The sequence below is a fragment of the Macaca fascicularis genome, chromosome 10 (assembly GCF_037993035.2).
Source record: "Macaca fascicularis isolate 582-1 chromosome 10, T2T-MFA8v1.1".
NCBI lineage: Eukaryota > Metazoa > Chordata > Mammalia > Primates > Cercopithecidae > Macaca > Macaca fascicularis.
The window spans coordinates 69,768,677-69,784,785 of record NC_088384.1 but is presented as its reverse complement, the minus strand read 5'-3'; the positions used below and the strand labels follow the sequence as shown (position 1 = coordinate 69,784,785).

The following is a 16,109-nucleotide window of genomic DNA, read 5'->3' as shown; positions in this document are numbered from 1 at the left end:
CCAAAAAAGGTAACTTTCCTGTCTCTTAGATGATACTTTGCAGGGTTCAAAAGTGTCTTCTAAAGCAAATTTGGGGATTTCTTTAGCTTTGTATAAAATAATTAAGATGAAAAAGTTCAGGTAGCTGGTGACCCCAGCCCATGGGTTCTGCAGCAGCTTGTCTGCATGCTGCTCCTGGGCAGGCCCCACCTCCTGAGCAGCCCATTCATTGACTCGGAGCATGGCCTGAGCACACATCTAGGCAATTGCAAGTGTCACCAGGGTTGAGAGCCACCATCCTAGATCATCCTTGCAAGAAGACCCAGAACCTTATCTCTTGCCCAATCCACCAAACCCTGTACTAGCCTACCACAACCTCTGGAGAAGGGACACTGTAACATTTTTATTTTAATTTGCATCATTTCCAGTGTTTTGGGGTTTTTTTGTTTCTTGTTTGTTTGTTTGTTTGGAGATGGGGTCTTGCTATGTTGTCCAGGCTGCTCTTGAACTCCTAGCTTCAGGTGATCCTCCCACCTCAGCCTCCTGCGTAGTTGGGATTACAGGCACGAGCCACCTCACTCGGCACCAGTCTATTTATATATATATCATGCTATGCATCACAAAATTCCATAAACCATATTAGGAAAAAAACCTACTATCCTGTTGAGCAGCTAAAGAGCTAAATGAAGAAGGAATTTGGAACATAATATTGGAAATAATTTTTCATATCCAAATCTTTAGTTTTTACAAATTGGCTTCAACAATCTCTATCCTTTCCCACTAGTTTCCATGCCACAGGCTCACATAATCATTAGCAGAGCTCCGTCTTGAAAATATATTCACTAATTATCTGAGATTCTCTGTATTTTAAATTCATGAACAGATTGATAGGGAGAATAAGGGAACAAACCAATTTTTTAAATGGGCAAGAGGCTTCAGCAGATACTTCCACAAAGAAGCTATCTGGATGGCAGATAAGTGCACAAAAGGATGCTCAGCTTCCTTAGTCATTAGGGGATGCAAATTAAAACCACCACCATTAGAAGAGCAAAGACACACTAAAAAGCTGACATACCAAGTGCTGACAAGGACAGGGAGCCACAGAAACCCTCACGCATTGTGGGTGGAGATGCCACAACGGCACATCGCTTTGGAAAGCAGCTTGGTCATTTCTTATAAAGTATGCAAGGAAGAACAGCTCGTAATTCTCAAGAGAAAATACCGAAGAAAATGGTCAAGGACGCGGTTTACATCCTCATGTGTCTAAATACTGGCATTTACAGTACAAGAAAAATATCAGAAGAACAAACTTCAGATGAGGATACAAGGCAGGAGTGGGGAGTGGACCCTGGTGGCCGCCCTCACAGTCCAACCTGTGAGCCCTTCCCTGGGAGTCTGCAGATACAGCTTCCCGCCAGGGCTGGTTTGCCTTTTCCTGCTCCAATTCTTACCTCCCTCATCCCACTGGTCACAATGGATGCTGGAGGAGTGGTGTGGATGATCTGCTGCAGGATGCTGATATAGGTCTGAACTTCCAGAAGATTCTGTTAGGGGAGGGAAAGCATTCTCGTTAGAAGTTGAGCTGTGCTGGTTTTTCCTTCTAGTACTAGATGAGCACAGGAATGGACACTTCCATATGCTGCATCATCACATACGGGACAGACCATGACCAGGTTCAGGAGGAAGAAGAGACTGATGCATCTGCTGCCGTCGGTGGGCCTGCCCACATGTGCACCATGCTCATTCCTGGCCCCTCAGTCTCCTTTAAACTTCACAAGAACAATGGGGCAGATGAATAAACTAAGGCTTGCTTTATGTCACCATTTCTCTTCAGCTACATTGGTGCATTGGTCTTCACAAAGCCCTGGGTGGCAGAGGCACAAAAAACAGAGGAAAAAACCAGCCCTCACCAGACATGGTGGCTCACACCTGTAATCCCAGCACTTTGGGAGGCCAAGGCCAGTGGATTGCTTGAGCCCAGGAGTTGGAGACCAGCCTGGGCAACATAGTAGGACCTCATTTCTACAAAAAATTTTAAAATTAGCTATGTGTTGTGGTGTGCACCTGTGGTCCCAGCTACTTAGGAGGCTGAGGTAGGAGGATCACTTGAACCTGGGGGTGGGTGGAGGCTGCAGCAAGCTGTGATCACCCCACTCTACTCCAGCCTGAGTGATAGAATGAGACCCCATGTCAAAAATAAATAAGTTAAAAGGCCCTGGAGGGCACAAAGGACCCTTTCCAACACCAGCAGTGTTTCAAAGAATGGGCTTTGGTCAATCAGGCCTGGACTAAAAGACTTACTGGCTATGTGTGACCTCAGGCAAGCTATTTAAACCTCCTAAAATGCAAGTTCTTCTATAAAACAGGGATAACTATATGTAGGGATGCCTGACCCCCTTTACCAGCCAGTGCCCCTATCCCAAGCTCTGTGAGTAACAACAGATGACACAGCCCTCTGCAGAAAGCAGCCCTTGGTCAACAAATGGTCATCTTGTCTAGGAAGCCACCAGGCCCTGCCTCATCCCCAACCCAGGCCAATGACTGATGGCACGGGAGTACAAAAGACCAACTCTCTTGACTCCTTGAGGGACCCGGCTGTGGTGTAATTCACAGAGCTTCCCATGGGATCATGAGAACGCCACAGCTAGACTCCAGTTGAGGACACATCCTTGCTCTGCTCCCTGCCCTGTCTTGCCCCTTTCCTCCCCTTCTCCTCAGAGCCCTCCACTAAGACATCAGTGACAAAAAATCACTACTTAGAGCTCTGCTTATAGGGAGCCTGACCTGAGCACTATTTCACAAGGCTGCTCTTGGGATCCGGTGAGATACTGCAGGGGAGCCTCACAGTGTGAGCTATCATCATCACCATCATCATCATCAATATCATCCTAAATGGCCTGGAAGAATTCTTTGAGCTGCTTCAAAACTGCCCCAGGCACTGTTCCCAGGATTCCATCAAGTAGAGCAGAAGCAAGGAGGTGGGTGGGGAGGAGAAAATGGCTGGGCCTAATGGAAAGTTGGAGGGACCCTGATTGGAGCAGACAGGGCTGGTGTACTGATGCAGTACACACTGAGGTAGGAAGGGAACTGGAGGTTCACTGAGCACTTGCCAAGCTCCAGGTTGTACCCATGTTCCCACATTGTCTTAGTTTGGGTTTCCACAGAAGCAGACTCTGGGAGAGGGATCTAAGTATAAACAGTTGACTGGGCAATGATGACAGGAAACATGATGGATGGAGTGAGAAAGTGAGGCAGGAAGGGAGGGCGGTCAGCGAGGGCTATTACCAATGAGTCACCACTGTGAGCACCTGGAGCTCAATCCTGGTGAGGCTCTCTGGGTGTCAGTGCAGAACAAAAGCCTCAGAGTTGGTCTACAAAGGCGAGAGGGAGTTGGGGTGTTTATACACCAACTCCCATCAGTTCCGGTTGAGGCTGCTCCCTGCTCCCGGGGACAGGAGTTCCTCAACACCCCACTACAGGTGGAGCAGCCTCCAGCTGCTTGGAGAAAGTCCTTAGGCAAAGCTGCAGGGATGGCAGTGGGAGGAGGCCAGAGTCCCTGAAGAGGGAAGCCCTGAGGCACCCACAGGTCTGCTACACTACTTCACCCACACCACTGCTGGGAAGGAGAGCCTGCATTTGCATTTTGAAGATGAAAAAGCAGCTCAGAGAGATTAGGCCACTCACCCATGGTCAAACAGCTGCAAGATCTGATCTTTCAATTATGCCAGGGCCCGCCACAGTCAGGCTTGTGAGGAACTGTTGGAAGCTGGGGGAATCTGAGCACTGCAGGAGAGGAAGCTCCTGAATAATGTGCTCCTGCAATTAACGGGTTCAGAGGTAGAGAGAAAAACAAGTCTTTTTTTTTGAGACGAAGTCTCCCTCTGTCCCCCAGGCTGGAGTGCAGTGGCGTGATCTCGGCTTACTGCAAGCTCCGCCTCCCAGGTTCACGTCATTCTCCTGCCTCAGCCTCCTGAGTAGCTGAGACTACAGGCGCCCGCCACCGTGCCTGGCTAATTTTTTTGTATTTTTAGTAGAGACGGGGTTTCACCGTGGTCTCGAGCTCCTGACCTTGTGATCTGCCCGCCTAGGCCTCCCAAAGTGCTGGGATTACAGGCGTGAGCCACCGCGCCTGGCCGAAACAAGGCTTTTTAATGTATCTTCTGAGCAGAAACAGTTGTTGGACTGTCGCTTAATGAAGACGAATCTATATAAAATCACTTTGTAAATTATACTGTAAATACAGATACTGGTTCACAACACCACGGCCCTCAAACCACACCCACTACTGCCCACTCTTCAAAGCAGGTCTGGCTCATTAAGCACTGTCCAGTGGCCAATTCACCCCTATTTGGTTCGAGGGAAAATGCACAAAGGTATACCACTCTCTAGCAGTCTGTTTTCAGCCACAGTGCCCTGGGCTTACCTGATCAAACCCAAACTGGGTTTTCTAGAGGAAGGGCTTCAAGGGGTCATGGTTACCTTCTTGTGCCTGTCCTTCGCCGCACTGATATCGTCTTGCAAAAATTGGGCTTCCAGCTGAAGGCGCAGGTTATGCAGCAAGGCTTCATCAGCTTCCTGCAATGAGAGCCACATATCCCTGGCCACAGGCACCATGGAGCGTAGGGGTAAAGCTAGCCGGGTATATGAGCACACAGACCACCTGGGAGCTTACTGAAATGCAGACTCTGATTCAGTAGGTCTGGGAGGGATCTGAAATTATGCATTCTAGCAAGGCAATGGCTTAGCCCATTGGACCTGTTCTAGAACAGCAGTTCTCAACAGAGGGTGATTTTGTCCCCAGGGGGACATTTGGCAGTGTCTAGAGACATTTTTAGTTGTCACCACTTTAGTGGTAGGGTCCTTCTATTGGCAACTAGTGGGTAGAGGCCAGGGATGCTGCTAAATACCCTACAATACACAGGACAGCATCCCCCCCACAACCCTGCACACAAGGAATTCCCCTGCCTAAAGGGTCAATACGGCCAGGGTTAAGTAACCTTGATCTAGAAAGATCGGAGCACTAGGTATATTTACATACCAAATAAAGTTAATATTTAAGTAACCTCTGTATTTGTTCTATATGTCATCATCAGTGAGTTGGGTTTCTAAGACTGAAAGAAAGAGTTTTCCCTTAAATCCTGAAATCTGTATTCTAGTAGTTTTCTCCCAAGGACTGTTAACATTTACCCTGAGAAGATGCATCTTTAATACAAAAACGCATTTTTTAGAATGACTGTTTTGTGAATAGCATTTTTTCCTCTAAGGTTGGAAACTACACTGATCACAAAAGGTTGAATTTTCTCAGGAAACTTTCTGATAATTCACTGGCTCTTACCTCATTGATCTAGTTTGAATATACCAAATAGGTATGAAAGAATTCTTAATGCTCTTAATAAGATTGTGCTACGATGTCCAGAAATGACTTATATACTTTGGCATCTTCAGTGTGATATTACAGGTGAGCATTACTTGGATTCGTCAGGATTCCCCACTCTCCCAAGATACCTCTGCCATGCACACCTGCCAACACCTGAGGCCTTGGGAAATGGATTTTTACTGACTTATTAGTGACTTGCTAATAAAATAATGAATATTAGCAATGGGATCTCATTAATCAAGGGGGATATGTGGTTTGGCTAAAATATGTAAGAGACACTGTCCACGCTCGCATGAACAGAGTTATGACAGTCACGATATGTGGACTGGCCATGAGATGTAGAGACACTCCCCACCCTTGTGCTACTAAGGTTTCAGTTCTGTCAAGGCCTTGAGACTGTTCTCTTAAGAAAGGCACTTGGGGCCAGGCGCAGTGGTTTACGCCTGTAATCCCAGCACTTTGGGAGGCTGAGGCAGGAGGATCACCGGAGGTCAGGAGTTCGAGACCAGCCTGACCAACATGGAGAAACTCTATCTCTACTAAAAATACAAAATTAGCCAGGCGTGGTGGCACATGCCTGTAACACCAGCTACTCAGGAGGCTGGGGCAGGAGAATCGCTTGAACCTGGGAGGCAGAGGTTGCAGCGGGCCAAGATCACGCCATTGCACTCCAGTCTGGGCAACAAGAGTAAAACTCTATCTTGAAATAGATAAATAAATAAATAAATATAAAAGGCACTTGGTTCCTCAGTTGCTCTTGTGAAAGACCACTGGTGCAGCAAGATTTCTGATTGTCTGATGCTGACAAGAAGGATCCTGAAATTCTGACTCTATTGTAGCCTCTGCCTTGAATGAGCTTTCCATGCAAAGTGTTCTCTTAGCACCTAAGACACCAGAGCTGAGACTTCATGGAGCCTACACAGAAGGTTGTATGGACCCTGGGGGCCTGCATCACAATAAATGTTAATATTTAACAAATCTCTCTCTGTGTGAATTTGGTCTGAAGTATTAGCAAGATGGTAGGGGAGTGGCCAACCCTCATCCAGCTCAAACTTCTCAAGCTTTTTTATCTATCCAAGAGAACTGAAGATTTTATCTTGCAGAACTTGAGAGTTGTATAAGATCAAATTAGTTAATGTGCAACCCTTAGGAATATATCTTAAAACATTTCCTTCCTTTTCAATCAGCCATCTGTAGTGAAGCCGCCACCAAAATGCAGATTTTCACGAAAACCCTTACAGGGAAGACCATCACCCTCGAGGTTGAACCCTCAGATACGACAAAAATGTAAAGGCCAAGATCCAGGATAAGGAAGGAATTCCTCCTGATGGGCAAAGACTGATCTTTGCTAGCAAAAGCAACTGGAGGATGGATGTACTTTGTCTGACTACACATTCAAAAGGAGTCTACTCTTCATCTTGCGTTGACACTTCATGGTGGTGCTAAGAAAAGGAAGAAGTCTTAACACCACCCCAAGAAGAATAAGCACAAGAGAAAGAAGACTAAGCTGGCTGTCCTGAAATATTATTATTAATTATTATAATATAAGTATTAAGGTGGATGAGAATGGCAAAATTAGTCACCTTCATCAAGAGTGCCCTTCTGATGAATGTGGTGCTGGAGCGTTTATGGCAAGCCACTTTGACAGACATTATTGTAGCAAATGTTGTCTGACTTATTGCTTCAACAAAGCAGAAGACAAGGAACTGTATGAGTTGATAAAAGACATGAACTAACAAAACAAACAAAACATTTCCTTTTGCGTTTTCTCCTACCTCAGCCTCCCAAGTAGCTGGGACTACAGGCGTGCACCACCACGCTAGCTAATTTTTGTATTTTTAGCAGAAATCGTGTCTCACCATGTTGGCCAGACTGGTCTTGAACTCCTGACCTCAGGTGATCCAACCACCTCGGCCTCCCAAAGTGCTGGGATTACAGGCATGAGCCACCGTGCCTGGCCAATTTTAAACTTTCTAGAAGTAGCCACATTAAATAAAATAAAAAGAAACAGGTGAAATTAATTTTAATAATATATTTTATTTTACCCAGTATACCCAAAATATTATCATGTCATCATGTAATCAATAAGTTAGTGGTGAGATATTTTCCATTCTTGTTTTCAGATCAGGTTTTTGAAACTGTTGTGTATTTTACACTCATAACACATCCCAATTCGAACTCCCCACATTGCAGGTGCTCCACAGCCACGTGCGGCTGGTGGCTGCCATACTGCATGGCACGGCTCTGTGGGAGCAATTTTCGGCAGTGGAAGATCTTGTTCCTCCTCAGTGCTCCTCCAGGTTTCTGCTCCAGGGTGAATCCCCAGGTAAGGAGCCCTCGACAGAACGGGGAAGGACACCAGTGTCCAAAGTCGTTCCTCACCCCGGTCCCTGGGCTCTCCTCTCTACTCTCTCCAAGGCTCCTCCTGATTCCTGGTCCTAGCACCGGGCCCCTGCTGCCACCAGCACCGCTGTCCACTGGGAGAAGCTAGAGCTTCTGGGAAAACCGCTCCCTTCAATAAATCTACACATGGTCTGAAGTTTTTTGGGTTGTTTTAAATCAGAAATAGAAGAATGAACCAAATTACAAAAAGGGTAACATTTTTCCAGATCCAGGACACTGAACTGTCCAAACTACAAGAATATGAAATCTAACTATGGGACTTAGCTTCTGAGCTCATTCATGTGTTTAATTAATTAGCCATTGACCTTTAAAGAGCTCTGCCTTCAGGGGGTTACCATTCTGGGCCCTTAATGATGGGTCCTCACATCCTGCAACCCAGGGACGACAGTGAGGGAGGGTCTAATGAAAACTCAGCTGTAGCGTTTCTTCTTCCAGAAGGCGTGCGCTACCCAGCCCGGGGCGATCAGACCCAGACTGATGCACTCCTGCAAATCGAGGCATTCCTACCCCAGGGGAAGTGGGCAGACCCCTTGGAGATCCTGGTGCCTGGTCTTCTGAAATACCCAGAAGTATTTCACAAGCCTGTGAAGCCTTTTGTAAGAGAAATGGTGGAAAGGGAAGCCTGAATCTTTCCAGCAACAGAAAACGGTGGAGGATTCAGAAAGACCTGGGTAATTTGTAAAATACAAAAAACCAACCAGACCTCAGGAAAGACGGAAACCAGGGCAGTCTCAGGAATCTAAGTAGCAGGAGTCAAGGACCTGTCCTCAGAGTGACCCAGCTCTGAATCAGTTCATCCCTGCAGCCCTCCCTCAGGAGAGCTGTGATTGGCCAGCACGGGTCACATGACCACCATCTTGACTGACAGCTGGACCACATGATGGGAAAGACAATCACAGTGTTCCCGGAGGCATCACCACTCCCTTCAAAGACAAAGGTTCCTTGTGGAGTGATTCTCAGGCCCGGGGAGGGGACCACACCCTCAGAGAGGCCTGGCTAAATCTGGGCCCGAGGTGCAAGGAGTATTGGGTGGATGTTGTTCTATCTTCCCTCTGCCCATCTTAAGACTGCTGAGGATGGGGTGGGGTACAGAATTCTCAATCACTCTTACCAAAATGCATCCATGATTGAGCCACAAAGCTGAATGACTAGAAACAGGGCTTCAAGGACCCTTTGTGTGATTATTTAAAAGGAATCAAACATTCCAAATTTTAGAAATAGAAGGGACCCTAGGGGTCACTGGTCCTCAAACTTTTGTTAAGCCACATGTGACATCCTTTGAACAAAGCAGTCCATGAAAGCCACTGTACTGAAGCAAAACCAAGGGGCCACAGGCATCCCCCTTGCTCAGCTGCCCTCTTCCCTCAGAGACTCTTCAAGCAACTCCATGCAACATGAGAGCTCTGCCAAATGCACCTTGAAGTCCAGAGCCTCCCTCCATGTATGCGGGGCTGAGGCCAGACCGATGCAGTGCGTCATTGAGCTCGTGAATGGAAGTTAGTGGAAGATAATGGGCCTGGAACCTGCCGTGGGCTTCTCTCTACTAGCCAAGAGCTGAGTGCTAAGCCCTGACTCCATCCTTTGACGTGCCTATCATTCTTCCCCACCTCCCTCCTAGGATTGTGCTAAAACCACCAGCACTGGGTCCCATCAGTTAAATCTTTAAAATTGCTCATAGTGATAGTAAAAGGCCAGTCAATAGTTATTCTTAAAATAGGGATTAAGCAGATGTTTCTGCAAGCACACTGTCCTGCTTTGAAGATAATCACCTGATAAGCTGACCCCAAAACCCCCAAAGGTGAGTAGGGGCCACTGGAATGTACAGTTGCTGATACATTGAGGAAAATTTGTTTTGGAAGTGTTTTCTTTTGTTTGCGCCAGAACTCAGAAATGTGTAGACGCTTGTGTTTTTATTATGCTGTGGATGTTGTCAGCTGAATTTTCAGAAGCTTCACCAGCAGAATCATCTAGATTTTTCTGAATTGAGATTATGGGTCAATAGTCTAATTTTACAAAACATTCCAACCCTGATATTGCCTGTGTCCTAGATCTAGACCAGTGGCCCTCAAAATGTGGTCCCTGGATCACAACACCTGGGAACGGATCAGAAATGTAAATACTCCAACAGATGCCAGACCTACTGGCTTAGAATTTCTGGGGCTGAGGTCCAGGAGTCTGGGTTTTAATGTGCCCCCCACCCCTGCCGCACCCCAGGTAACGCTGATGCACACTGCAGTTTTAGAACCACTAATCTAGACTATTTACAGCCATGTTTTTAGAAAGGAGCTGGAGAAATAACTAGAATTTGGAGCATTATTGAAAATCAGCCCTTTTTAACTCAAATGTCTGTGATTAAAAAGGGTGAAAAAAAAAACAGCCTCACTTACCTATTCACAGGGATCCAGAAACTCCATTAAAAAACCCAACTGCTAAAGAATGGGTATTTAAGTTCATTAAGATTTCTAGTTAGCTGGAATTTAATTAAAAAACACTTTTCCTCCAACTCTGGATGTCAAAAACCTTTCCAAAAATGCTAAAGTTGTTCTTCCAGGTGCTAATGCTGGCCTGAAGGAGGGCACTGGGCAAGTTCTACATCTCTCCACCCTCTCTCTTGCCTCTGCCTCAGTCTCCTCAACTTTGCTCTCTCTCCCTTTGCATTCATCCTGACTCTTCCTCTGCTCCTCTTGCCTCTCCACCCCCAGACTCCTCCTCTTCCTTCCCAGTTTCATCTCCTTCTCTGGAAGTTCATTCCCGGACTCAGAGGAATTCTTGGACATAAAAAGGCACAGCCCTGAAGGTAGGGCTCCATGCCCGCACCATTTTATCCCCTAAACTCCCTGGCCTCTTGCTGCTTTCCGCAGGCATGTTTTAGAGACACATGAATTAAATGAAAAAGCATATATGTCAGTCTTTAAATATTTTTAAAATTGTTTTTAAGTGAAAGCATTTGACTAGAAGCCACATCATTTTAAAATTCTGGGAATTTTAAAGAAAAAAGAGAGGAAGATTTTAAAGTCTGCTGCTTACAATTTCCTTAAGATAAGCCAATCAGGCATCATAGCAGACCAGTAATCTCATATGTATGTATTTGGTGACCATGAGTTCTAGAAGTTAGCAAACCCAAATATTTTAAAGTCGCCTGGAATTCCTACTACATCAAAAGGCTGAGAAGTTGAATCACTTTGGCCATAGGTTGTAGGTAACGTGTTGAGGAGTTTATTTCACTTCCAAGTGCATAGCAAAGAGTGGCCCGCTATAACTTATCTGGCTGATAAAACTACAGGAGCTCTTTCTGTAGGCTTGATTACATGTGCAGCATGAAGAAATACATGGTGGTTTTGTGAAAGCAGGGGCCATCAGTCCTTTCACATACATTGCGCTGTCTTCCAAGTAGGATGCAAAGACTGGGTTAGTGATGTCCCATGGCCACATCCAGGGATGAAGCCCTTCCACAAGTGAGACCAAAGGAAATGGGCACTGAGACTGAGGTAAAACCTCGTTGATCTGATGTAAGAAAATACCCAAAACCTGCAGGCCAAAACCACTCACAGGACCAGCTGATACGACGTGAATTTTAGCCTCTTTCATGTCATCTGATGATCTCAGCAGAGAACAAAAAGGTCCAGTGTTCACCTGGTCCTGCCCTTGAGGGACTATTTGGGTTCTCCAGAAGTGGACCCCAAGGCAAAGACTGGGTACCTGTGACTTATCTGGGAGGTAATCCCAGGAGGCACAGGGAAGGGAGGGCAGTGAGCCAGGGAAGGGAACCAATGAAGGAGTGTGATGAGCAGGTTGCCATTGTAGACAGCTCAGTCCTGCTGGGGTCCCTCTGAGGGACCATGTGGAACACGACTCTGAACTGTCGCTAGGAGGGATGGGGAACTTATCCACCTATCCCGGTCCACAGCAGCTGAGGGTTGTTCCTGAGGTGTTAATAGCCAGCGCTTCTGGACTACTCATACGGGCCGTGCATGTTCCCAGAGCCCGAGATGCAGGCAGTGATCGGGGTGTTCAGCATGTCTGAGTGACCACTGGGACGGCCCAGGGTATGTGGACAGGACACTAACATCAAGGTCCATGGGGCCACCTATTGCCGAGAACTCTCTGGCTTCGTGTCTGGCCTCTGAGTACATCGATTCCCTGACTATTCTTTGGAGGTGGAGAATGAACCACAAACACAAAAGACCCCAACTCCTGTCTACACTTATCGCGGCTGAGCTGCAAGGCTCTGAAGTCATTTCACCTCACCAAGGGTGAGTTTCCTCACTGGCCCAGAGAAGGATTTGGACTAGGTCATTTCTGAGAATAAAACCTGCCCCTCCAATAACCACAGGCTGTTCTGAGGCTCCTATAGGCTTGCACAAAGCCCTCCCCAGCTCCCTGCATCTGCCTACTATGTTTATGAATTCTACTATTATCCAAGGACTACCTGCATCTTATTCACTCTGTATTTGTCTTTAAATGTACTCATTTTTACGTAGATTTGTTTGGAAATCTATATGTCATCTGCTGTAAATAACAGGTAATTCTAAAAAATTCACAAGTATTAAATATCACTCCTCCATGCACTTTCTAAAGTCACCTCCCATTTCACCAAGGTTCTGCACCCACACTGTGGAGAAAATCAAGCTGGTGTCTATCACATCAAGTGTTCTGTAATAATAACAGTGACCGGGGATTGAGCGCCACCAGGTGATGGGCAAGTCATACACATTATTACATCATTTAGTTCTCACTAGGCACATTGACTTTCACTCCTATGGTGGGTGGGGAGTATTGTGGTTCCATTTCACAGATGAAGAAGCTGAGGCTCTGAGGGACAAGGCAATTGGCCCACAGTCTCACAGATGCTCAGCAGTAGCAGGAGGTTCCTAATCACAGGCTACACTCCTCGTTGGGGCTGTGCAGCCCACTTGTGGGCAGTACTGTCTTACCTGGACCCAGGGGCCAGTCATGCCAATTCCCTGTGCTGGCGTCACCCAAATTCTTGGTAGCATCTTTCCCCAGAACCTTCATAATATTCTTACAGGGCTGATACTTCAAATGTCCACACTCTATGTCACAATATACATAAAGGTGTACTATGCGATGCTTTTTCCTTATTTTTCATTATCTATGTTGCTTTTTCTACTGAGAATATGGATCGCTTTTGTAAAAAAAGAGAAAAACGACAGAAAGTTTAAGCTTGTTTTTTAAATTCACTGTCATTTTCCATCAAGGGTAAAAGAGGAACCCCATTCTTTCTCCCCTTTATTTGAAGAGTACCCAGGATGGCACTGCGTGAGTGACAAGTGAGGAGAAAGCCCTGCATGCAGTGAGGACAGATGCTCACAAGACAACATGTGGAAGTGTTGGGGAGAGGGCCTGGGAGGGCCTGTGGGGTGCTGTGAAGGATGCTAGGGCCCCGTGTCTGAAGGCCATGTTCTGGCAGTCTGAGGTTGCCACCAAACAGAAGAATGGGGATGATCTACAGGTGTCAACAGAATAGCAGGGTGACGTCAGACACTACTAAGGCCCAGCTCCCAGCTGAGACGTCCAACAGGCTCAAGGCCATCGTTCTCCAGGCCAACTATTGAGCGTGTGTCCTCAGGGCCCTCCTGAGGCGCATTCTCACTGCCATCTCTGTGTTTCTATCTAGGGTGCCCACGTGTCCTACTAGCAGGCCTGAGACAGTCCCAGCCTGCATTGACTGACTTGTGTAATTAAGGACAGCACCCTCTTTCGCACACTGTCCTGGTTTGAACATATTATACATGCTCACACGCAGAGGGGCAGGTAACATAGACAAAGCAAAACTGGGTTTCCCTAGATTCTAGTTCTGATTTTCCCCTCAACCAGCAGAGTAATCCTAGACAGCAAAGGCTGGACAAAGTGAAGGGATGGCAAACATCCCGTGCTAACCCTGACTGTCCAAAGAGGCTGCCTGGAGTTCCCTGGGCATGGCAGGGAAGAGTCTGCGGTTTTGTCAGCAATTTTGATGAGTTGTAGGCATGGAAGGGGTGGGGAAGGGTAGCCCACGTGCCCTAATTAAGCAGCCCTTCCACTAAATAGTCTCCATGGATCATTCCGCTGTGATATTTGAGCTCAAAAATGATCAGAAAAGGGCCATGCTTAAAGCTATCTGCCATCCCTGATTCTGTACAACCCTGGTGATCCAGAATCATTCTGCTTTCTGGTGGTGGGATTCTCCTGGCAAAAGCAGAAAATCCAATCAGTTAGTGAGAATGATGATGAAGAATCCCAAGAAGGAAATCACCCCTGTTCTGCAAAGAACAACTCCACATAACCCTGCAGGAAAGTCAAGTGGCTAAGAACCCCTGGCATCTCCCCTGGGGCTATTGGTCATGCTATAAGAGGGCGCTCTAGGGGAAGTAGAAATTTCTTCCTCTGTTCTCTTGAGACTTCTCCTGTGGAGCAGCAATCTCAAAACTCTTAGCCAACAGGACAGAGGTATTGCTGTGTCCAAATAACCACTGCCCAAAGCAAGGTCCTTCCTAAATTCGGTGTTGGGGATCGGTATGACAGGTAAAACAGCCGCTTGTCATTGTGATGTCAGCAGGTTTTGCTAGCTTAGCATAGCCAACAAGCTTCATAGCCTGTGTTTCTCCCAGGAGAGAGGGGTGTGTGTATGGATGTGTGAGTTCACTCACAAAGACGCAGTTGAAATGAACAAGTCGAGAGAGAGTGACTGCAAAAGAAGTAGTGACCGCTAAAGTAACACAAAGAGAAGCATGTAAAACATGCACTTCCACCATTCCGTTCAATACTGTAATTAAGCTACATAAGCCCAAGGATGTGTTCCGCTCACCTTGTTAAGCCGTTCAAGCATTTCTTTTAGCAGGAGTTGACATTCACACTCATTTTCGTACCTGCAAATTGGACACGTAAGTGAGAGTTGGGTGGCTACCGTGCTTTCATATGTATGGATCACATAATCAGCATTAAATTCAACCTGGGTACGATGCCCTCTCCTTTAAGGAGAGGGTCTTAATTTTAAAGTAGTAGCTAATGAATGCTGCATTTCCTAGCCAACTGCCTCCCAATCAGAAAGTGGTAACATTTACAAACTGCATGGAGTAACCAGGGGCAGTTAGCCGAATAGGAGACTCCCAGCCTGAAGGCCCCAACCCCAGCCCCTACAGTCTTATTCCCAGCCACCCCAAGGACGAGGGAATTATATCCTGGCCTATCTAAAACCCAAGTGCAGCAGTGGCAGAGATGGGAGACTGCCCTGCACAATCTACACCACCATTAACCTGACCGTACTTGGATTTCCTATACTATTTTATTTGCTGACACATGTAATGTGTCAATTTTTCCAGATTATGTCATTTAATCCTTACATCACCCTAGAAGAAAGCAGTTATTGTTAGTGCTGCGTTAAAGATGAGGAAACTCAGGCAGATGCTCCCAACACTTCGCCCTCCTCCTAGCAGCATCACTCCCCACACAGCGACAGCCTCCTCTGGGCAAGTGGGTGGGGCAGGATGGACATGCCAAGGAGTTAGGGCCTCTGGGAGCAGCCCCCAAACTCTGAAAGAGGCAAATTGGAGCATAAGTACCCTAGCTCCTTTTCTGCTCAGCTGGGACAACTGAGGCACGTTCTATACCCAGCAAGTGGAGCTCCAGTTGCCCATGATGGGAACTTGCTTGCTAGTGCACTCAACACTGGCTGTCTTCCCTTCCTGTCTCACCTCTTAACTCCCCTACTGGTGTTCCCCGAGGACATGTTCCAAAGAAGCCACTTGCCCTCAAATTCCTGTCTCAGGCTTGGCTTCTGGTGGACTCCAAACTAAGAGAAGGGTGGAGTCAGACCTGAGACTTGAGTTAGACACCAAAACTGTGCTTTGATAACCATGCTATATTGTCTGGATAGAGAAACGAACTCCCCCAATTTAAACATTCACAAGATTAAGAAAGCAACAAATACCAGGAGCAGGTATTTTTGTTTGTTTGTTACTTGGTTTTTTTCTCCTAGTCAATTTCTTTCTGGACTTCTAGAAAATGATGGGGATTGGGGAAGCACAGACTTCAGAAATCATTCTGGTCACAATGAAGGTTTCCCTCTGCGGGTATTTTAACCCTGAAGAGAGAAGATTCCTTCCTAAATGACTCCTCCCCTTGTTCCCTATAAGGTGACCCACAAATGCCCATTCTCACCTTCTTCAGGAGTTTGAGCCCTTGATGTTTGGCAAGCACAGGACTGCCTAGAAGGGAGACTACATTTTCCAGCATTCCTTGCAGCCAGGTGTGGCCATGTGACAAAGTCCTGACCAATGGGATGGAAGCCTAAGTCTGCATGGCAGCTTTCAGATACCTTTAGTAAGCAATGGTGTATGTGTGCCCTTTG

The 16,109-nt window shown here is 46.6% G+C and overlaps 1 protein-coding gene and 1 pseudogene across 14 annotated transcripts in view; one reads left to right on the top strand and one right to left on the bottom strand.

Moving 5' to 3' along the window:
• Positions 1–16,109, bottom strand: part of BFSP1 (beaded filament structural protein 1) — a 79,723-nt gene that overhangs the window by 16,502 nt on the left and 47,112 nt on the right. For all 14 annotated transcript variants that reach the window (XM_074004729.1, XM_074004726.1, XM_074004732.1 and 11 more), the window contains 3 exons: positions 14,568–14,628; positions 4,459–4,554; positions 1,431–1,523 (listed from right to left, as the gene is read on the bottom strand). In XM_074004729.1, coding sequence (XP_073860830.1) covers positions 1,431–1,523; positions 4,459–4,554; positions 14,568–14,628 — 250 coding nt within the window. The remainder of the gene's footprint in view (positions 1–1,430; positions 1,524–4,458; positions 4,555–14,567; positions 14,629–16,109) is intronic.
• LOC107131076 (ubiquitin-ribosomal protein eS31 fusion protein-like) lies at positions 6,570–7,092 on the top strand (annotated as a pseudogene).